Source organism: Euphorbia lathyris, chromosome 10 (assembly GCF_963576675.1).
Source record: "Euphorbia lathyris chromosome 10, ddEupLath1.1, whole genome shotgun sequence".
NCBI classification, from domain to species: Eukaryota; Viridiplantae; Streptophyta; class Magnoliopsida; order Malpighiales; family Euphorbiaceae; genus Euphorbia; species Euphorbia lathyris.
This window is the reverse complement of record NC_088919.1, coordinates 62,734,142-62,742,271: the sequence shown is the minus strand read 5'-3', so window position 1 is coordinate 62,742,271 and position 8,130 is coordinate 62,734,142. Positions and strand designations below refer to the sequence as shown.

At 34.5% G+C, this 8,130-nt stretch overlaps 1 protein-coding gene across 1 annotated transcript; it reads left to right on the top strand.

Annotated features, from left to right (window-relative positions):
- Positions 1-303: 303 nt before the first annotated feature.
- LOC136209761 (uncharacterized) lies at positions 304-7,242 on the top strand. Its single transcript, XM_066001343.1, has 12 exons — positions 304-723; positions 2,199-2,263; positions 2,487-2,559; positions 2,718-2,736; positions 2,831-2,950; positions 4,197-4,266; positions 4,380-4,423; positions 4,522-4,563; positions 5,157-5,216; positions 5,346-5,413; positions 6,812-6,869; positions 6,967-7,242. Exons 1-12 carry the CDS (start codon positions 425-427, stop codon positions 7,057-7,059), a joined length of 1,011 nt encoding a protein of 336 aa, XP_065857415.1. The 5' UTR covers positions 304-424; the 3' UTR covers positions 7,060-7,242.
- The last annotated feature ends 888 nt before the right edge of the window (positions 7,243-8,130 follow it).

The window sequence follows — 8,130 nt, the reverse complement described above, 5'->3', positions numbered from 1 at the left end:
AGATATGAATTAAGGGTTAAAATATATATAGTAGTTCGGATCAATTTAGTTAAAATCAAAGTTTAGGTACCAACTCATAATTTTTTTTTTTTTTTTTTTGACAATTGTACAAGTTTTATAATTTTTTACTTTTAAAATTAATGGTATTCGGGTCAATAAATTTGACAACTTAAGGATGGAATTGATACATAAATTTTGATTTGGGCTAAATTGATCTTTGCCATCAAATTTAGGACCAATTTGACCCTTAATTTAAGATATTTCGTTTCCAAGAAGATGACAAAAATATCTTACTTGTCAACTCTGTGTGTTTCACGAAGAAAATGGAAGTTCGGAAATGAGCGGCCCTAACTAAATTACCAGTCTACTCTGGAACACTTCGCTTCCTCATTCCCATATTCCTATTTTTTTGCCGGAAAAATCCATGGCCGGAGTCCTCAATATCCCCCGGCCGTCTATTCTCCGACCAATTCCGAGCAATACGAAATTATCCAAAAGACCAATTTCCGTCATTAGAGCTACCTCAGAGACTCCGCTCTCTTCTACTTCAACTAGCACTGCCGCTAATGGAGACCAGAACCTGGAGGCTACGTTCAGTGCCCCGCCCAATTTCAAGCCACCGAAACCTCAGGTATTCGGGGTGAAGTCCGGCCAGATTTTTGATGTTCTTGGTGCTTCCCTCGCCTTGTTTTTCCGGTTGGGGACTGGTGTTTTCGTTTCCGGGTATGATCTTTTGTTTTGTTATATTTGTGGTTTACTGATTTTTACTGTCGAACTTTCAAGGTTTTCTGGTATATAAATCACTGAATTCGAGAACATTATGTCATGCTTCATAGTAGCTAGAGATTAATGCACATAATTGATATTTTTAGAAGTCAATTGAATTTCCTATGTTCATAATTCATATGGAGTTGTTCTTTGTAATTTGAAGTTTTTAATTGTTACTTAATAGAAGTTGTTTACAATGCAATTAGCATGTCGAATGTAGAAATGTATCTTCTAATCCTTAGAATGTCAAATTCATTGAGTGATTCTGTGATTTGAGGCTCTCTGATTAGCAGATTGTGCATTTTGAGGGCTCAAAATGGGAGTACATTAGAGGTGGAGAGAAATGTATTCAATTGGTAGAAAACATAAACATGATTTAGTTCCAAATAAAACAATTAGTAAGCTAGACCATGAATTTTTCTTTTATTGAAATCAAGATGTTGCTAAATGGTGGATTTCATTACTATGTATGCATTTTTCACATTCAATCGAAGCAGTATACGGTTTTAAGGAGACAATTGGCTTGTGAAGGGATAAGGATTGAATGAAATGGTTGGGAATTTAAACAATTAATAAGCTAGACTATGAAGTTTTCTTTTATTGAAATCAAGATGTTGCTAAATGGTGGATTTAATTACAAAACATGGGAAACATTCTTTTGGACAATTTATGTCATTATACAAGGAATCAAAATGAGGGCGAGCCTTGGCGCAACGGTAAAACGTTGTTGCCGTGTGACCAGAGGTCACGGGTTCGAGTCTTAGGAGCGGCCTCTTGCCAATTAAATTGGCAAGGGAAGGCTTGCCCCCAATACACCCTTGTGGTGGGACCCCTCCCCGGACCCTCGCTCAGCGGGGACGCGTAATGCGACCGGGCCGCCCTTTTTTTTTTATACAAGGAATCAAAATGGAGATGCAGGCTAAAAATTGGAGAACTTAAGAATCTCAAGCATACAATGTATGTATTTTTCACATTCAATCGGAGCAGTATACTGTTTTAAGGAGATAATTGGCTTGTGAAGGGATAAGGATTGGATGAAATGATTGGGAAGTTAACTTGATTCCATGGGAATGAGTCCTTTGATGGTGTATCCATGGTTTTAATAATAGTCACTAAAGGTTACTTCTCTTTAATTCATTTGAACTTCTTTTTCAGGTTAATTTTGTTTTCATTTGTCTTCCTGCTTCTCATGTGTGTTGGTTCACGGTTTCTCCTATTTTAAGTTGTTTAAGAATTAAGAAAACTAAATGTGCTTAAAAGGAAACAAAGACTGAGGAATCAGAGAAATGAAAGCAAACTTGATTAGAAGAATCATTGACACATAAATTAATGCTGAAATATCAAGTCTCATCATATTATATTATCTGAATATTGCAGCATCCATTGGTTGGGTTTCTAAATTTCCTTGTATTTGAATTGTATTCCGGCAGGTACTCAGCATCTCTCGTTTCCAAAGATGAGATTCCACCTGATCAATATGCTCTTGGAGTAGCTGGTAGCTATCAAATTCCCTAACTTGTTGTCATTATTCAAAGTTGCAATTAAGCATTCATGTTCATTGAGCGTTCATAATTGTAATTCAGTTAAAATACCAAAAGTAGAGTATCAATTTGCAGCCCCAAATTGACATGCAAGTATTTTGAGCAATTCTATTGAAGTAGCATTTTCCTAAGGATTCATTTTGTGGTGATATTAAAATTTCATCAGCACTGTTATAGGTTATAAAGTGAAAGAGACCTCAAAAGTTGGTGCACGCCCAGAAAAGCCTATAGAGCTATACGAGTTTGAAGGGTAATTGTGTCCCTATCATATTGTATGCTTTCCCTTCTATTTTTCCTCTTTGATCTCGAATGTGTATCTTTTCTGTAATTTTCATGAATATCTCTCAAATTTCTTAACTTTTTTTTTTCTCTGTATATGGATATTCATTGACTGCCTGCAAAATTCAGCTGTCCATTTTGCCGGAAGGTAATTTGAAATTATCTAAGACTCAAGATTTCTTTAGATTTTTTCAACTTGGCATGCATGGTGCCTAATGTCTAATTTCATATTCTATGTGTAGGTTAGAGAAATTGTTGCGATTTTGGATATTGATGTTCTATTTTATCCTTGCCCTGTGAATGGTCGCACTTTCCGTCCCAAGGCTATTCAGATGGGAGGAAAAAGGCAGTTCCCTTACATGGTTTGGCATCACTCTTTTTATTATTCTCCTCCTTTTTCAGTTGTTGATTACATAGCCAAATAGGTTTATATATGCGAAGGCAAGTTCATCTGTAGTCTAGTTCAAATTAGTTTTCCATTTTGCAAATGCAATATTAAAGATTACTATTAGAATCACAAGCCTTGTAGGATTATGGATAGATAGCATAATACTCACAAGCCTTTTCTAAATAGACCTCTGCAACCCAACCAATGTTAAAAAACAAGGGCGCCTGGACCGCCTAGCAAAATCGGGAATCCGTTCCGATTTTTCCTGCCTAGACACTCTAGGCGTTTTTTGGTCCACTGTCCGTTTTTTGGCCGCTTAGGTAGTGCCTGGGCCACCTAGGGTCCACCTAGACGCTGTGTGGGTGCAGTCAAAACAAAAAACGCTTTTTTCTTTCTTTATTATAATTCTCCTTTGAACATTGTGGTATGGTTTTGGGTAAATTGTGTTTATTATTTTCATATACTTTTGTCTAATTGTGTTCACTATTTGTTTCCATGATATGGTTTAACACTTTAAGTACACTGTTTCATAGTTTTCGATGAATTATATTAGTTATTTAGTTGTTTGAGTTGTTTAAATGATATTATTGTTTAAATGTTATTGTTGACATATTTTAGATGATATATGTCACAAATATACATATTTTTCAGTACTAAAATAATTTAAATTATTATTTTTACATAGAATAATACATATTTTAATTGCGATAATAAAATAATCTGTGTATTAACAAATAAGAAAATATAAAAATACAAATCCGATTACAGGTGGAATTGTTTTCAAAACTTTAATGTGGCAAGGCTATGGCTATGCTATTTGTCGTGTCATAGTCATGTTATATGATGTGTATGTTTCAAATGGTTATATATGAAATAAATGCAACAAAAATAATAATCGTGTCAAGCAGTTGGCTCTGTAAATTGTGTTGTCCTGTCAGAAATTGACAGCCCTAGATATAGCTTGTGAAATGGAACAACGTATAGTGCTTTTCAGCCTGCTGAGTTTATCTGACTCATCATAAAACTACGGCATTCATTTTCCTGTTCCACGTTCTTTCAACATTTAGGGCTGGTCAAGAGTTTATCACTCAATACAACCACACAAACTTTAACTTATCTTTCAAACAACATCCAGAAAGACATGGTAGTTTACATTGTTTAGTGTGTTTTCAAGTTGATTTTGACCGGAAATCGAATTCAAAGTTTTGTTCTTTGTGCAGGTAGATCCAAATACAGGAACTGCAATGTATGAATCCGATGACATAATTAAGTATCTGGTTAACACATATGGTGTGTTTCTCTAAAGTGACATGCTTTTTATTAATTGGATTCATTATTTTATTTCTTTTTCAATTATTATGTATAACTATTCTGTACTCTATAACACAATTTATTTTGTTTAGGTGATGGGACTGTTCCTTTGACTTTGTCGCTTGGTCTTTTGACGGTCAGTATTTGAATCTAATCTACTTTTCCATATCATTTTACAGAATGTAAGTTTGAAGATATATTTTTTCTTTGTATAACGACTTTTGGTCATTGTAGACTTTGACTGCGGGATTTGCGATGATCGGTCGTGCAGGAAAGGTAATGCTGGTTCAGAATTTGCTGATTAACTGTTTAATCCTTTTATCATCCGAAACTTAAGCTCTTTGCATATGCATTTTATTTGTACCAATTTGATATGATCAAACTTCAACTCTTTGTAGATTAACAATTCAAAAGTACGCATTAATGTTTGGGTTAATTTCAAATAAAACCTTGTGGTTTCACATTTTTTGGAGATCGGTGGCAAAATTTTCATTTTCCCAAATTTGGCTAATAACGACGTCAAAATGAAAATTGGCAAGAATTAAATTAATTCTTCAACTTTTTAGGTTTAAGGTCAAAAAATGTGGTCAACTTTAATTCTACAACTTTTTAGGTTTGAGGTCAAAAAATGTGGTTACATAGTAAATATGATACTAAACAACTTTAATTCTTGAAAATTTACATTTTGAGGTCGTTGTCGGCAAATTTGGGAAAATGAAATTTTTGCCAACCACATGTACAATCTGCAAAAAAAATTGAAACTACAAACCATAGGGCATTTATTTGAAATTAACCCTTATTGTTTATACTAAATCGCCACAATTTTTCAACTATAACTCAACAAATGTCTTATGTTTGGTTTTAAGCAGGGATCATCTTATACTCCTTCAAGAATACCGCCCAAACCACTTGAAATATGGTCATATGAGGTGTGTATAATTGGTTGAATTTTAGTAATTTCTCAAGCTAGTTCTGTTCCGGAGTGCAATCTAAAGGACAACAGTTCCAGGATCTGATATTTGCCTCGTGTACAGACTTTAACTTAATTTTTCCTTCAGGGTTCCCCATTCTGCAAACTTGTCCGTGAGGCACTTGTTGAGTTGGAGTTACCACACATTGTGCGCAGGTAAAGTCCATACATTACTTCCTTCTGGTTAGGGATAAGTTTTGGCCGTACGGGCAACAGAGCTACTCTTTTAGTTCCTTTTTCATAAAGTGCTAATTCTTAAATCATAAAGTGCTAATTCTTAAATCAAAATAGCATAATATCAAGCATCTACCTAGCGTACTTGAAGATTATTGATCATGTTTGGCAAGAGGAGTTCCATAGTCCTCTTTTTGCAGCTGCACGTTATCTTAACTCATCTTTATTTTATAACCCTAGGTTCTCCTCCAATAAAGTTGTCCAAAAAGGTTTACTTGATTGTATAGAAACACCTTAGAACCTAATTTGTCTGCTCAAGTTACAATCACAAGTCAGATAAAATTCTACAAGGGAGCTGTGGGAAGCAGAAACTCGGTGGTGGAGGAGAAGAAGAGAGAGCCGTTGGAGTTTTTGGGGGGTGTCTGTGTCTCTCTTTAATTTTATCGGGCTGTTCTGTTGTCTTTTTGGTTTTAATATAAATTAGGTTTTTTTTTTAAAGAAAAGGCTGACTTAATGCCTCACCTGCAAGAGGCGATCGCCTCTTGCCTCAGACCGCCTCTCGCCTGAGAGGGTGAGGCGATCGCCTCTTGAAGGTAAGTCGCCTTCCATTCTGGAAGGCGGTGGGGTGATCGCCTCTGTCGCCTCTCGCCTGGGGCGACAGCGGCGATCGCCTTTTTAAACTATGGTAGAACCATTTTTATAAGCTTTTTGTTTTAATTATTGCTATTTTTAAAGGACTTAAATTATTATTTTAGTGTCAGTAGAGATAAGTTCAGTTTACTTAATTTCAGTAAAAAAGAATATAGCCTAACATTGAAGTCCTAATCAACAAAAATCCGCAAAAAAAAAAAAAAAAAAAAAAATATATATATATATATATATAACGAAATGATGAGTTGGACAAGTTTGATTACGTCATTAACTCTTTCTTTAACAAAAACTATGGTCAAATACCTAATTTACACTCATTATTCCGTTAATTTTTAACTGATTTTTGTTGATTTGGACTTTAATGTTACAGTAATGTAAAACTCAAGGATTTTCAATTCACGAAATGAAGTTTAAGACCTTAATGTTAGTAGCGCTATAGTTCAAAAGTCATGAATGTAATTTACCCTTTAACATAATCAAATGGAGCAACTATCATCCTACTAGGAAAGCAGAAAGAATTCTCATTTTCAGTTCCATCTGCATATCAATTACGGATATCATAATTGCAGTAATTACGACAATCTGTTCGCTTTGGTGCATGAAAATTGTTCCTTTTTTTTCCTTTCCAATTTGTAGCTTGGCATGTAATGGAGCGTCTGTCCTACAGTTCGATTTACGAGCATACAATCTGATACAGTTTTCACAAATTTTCTCTGTTTTTGCTTATAGTTGTGCTCGCGGCAGCTCAAAACGACAGATATTATATCAAAAAACAGGACATTTTCAGGTACTTCATACTTCATTAACTGAAAAAAAATATAGGGCATTCAACTTTCAAGCACTATCAGGGCAGTATCATTTTTTGTTGTCATAATGATCTACAGGTGCCATATTTAGAAGATCCAAATACTGGGGTTGAAATGTTTGAAAGTGCAGACATTGTTGAATATCTGAGAGCAACTTATGCTCTTCAATAAGCAATCTTGTGACCAGGTTTACACAAATTGTTAGTGTTACATACACACACATATGTGTATATATATATATATATATATATATACACTTTGCAGACTGTAAGAAAAGCACTTCAATAGATGTATTTATTTGGAGTGACAATTATTTTTTGCTTTTAAAATAAAAAGGCATTCTGTTGAGGCTCTTGGCATGGCACCAGGTATGGTTGAATGGTTTAGCACATGTGTAGAGGGTTAAACGCACCATTGGTCATTGAATTTACACGGTTGTCTCAAAATGGTGACTCAACTTTGAGTTTTGTCTCAATTAGGTCACTCCGTCGATTTTAGTGGTCAAAACGCATTAAAATAATGACATGAATGACACGTCAACATGAGTTAACTCAAATCTCTCATCGGAACGAAATGTGACAGCCACATGTCGGGTATTTTTATGAAAAAAAAACTAAATTTTAGTTTTTTTTCCATAAAAATAATCGACACGTGATAGCCATGTGGCACATATGTGGATGTCATGTGTAATTTCGGTTAGAAATATGAGTTGTCTCATATTGACGAATCACTTATGTCATCATTCCGATGATTTTTAATCATTAAAATCGTTATAATGACTTAATAATCGACACGTGATAACCATGTGACGCATATGTGGATGTTATGTGTCATTTCGGTTAGAAATATGAGTTGTCTCATATTGACGTATCACTTATGTCATCATTCTGATGCTTTTTAATCATTAAAATCGTTATAGTGATTTAATTGAGACAAAACTCAAAGTTGAGTGATTTTATTGAGACAAATTGAAGTTGAGTGACCATTTTGAGATAACCGTGTAAGTTCAGTGACCAATAATGCATTAAACCCAGAGGAAAGCTTATTGTAGTTTGAGGAAAATCATTTGTTGACAATATTGCCCTTTTATGTGCAAAAAGTTGTAGAAATGTTGCTTTAATGCCTAGAAAGTTTAGGTATGGATTGAATCCATACCTAAAGTTTCAGTGTGTGTGCCTGATTAGGCATTTAGAAAGAACTTGAAATCTAGATTGATTCTGTTAAAGGAATCAATAGATTAGT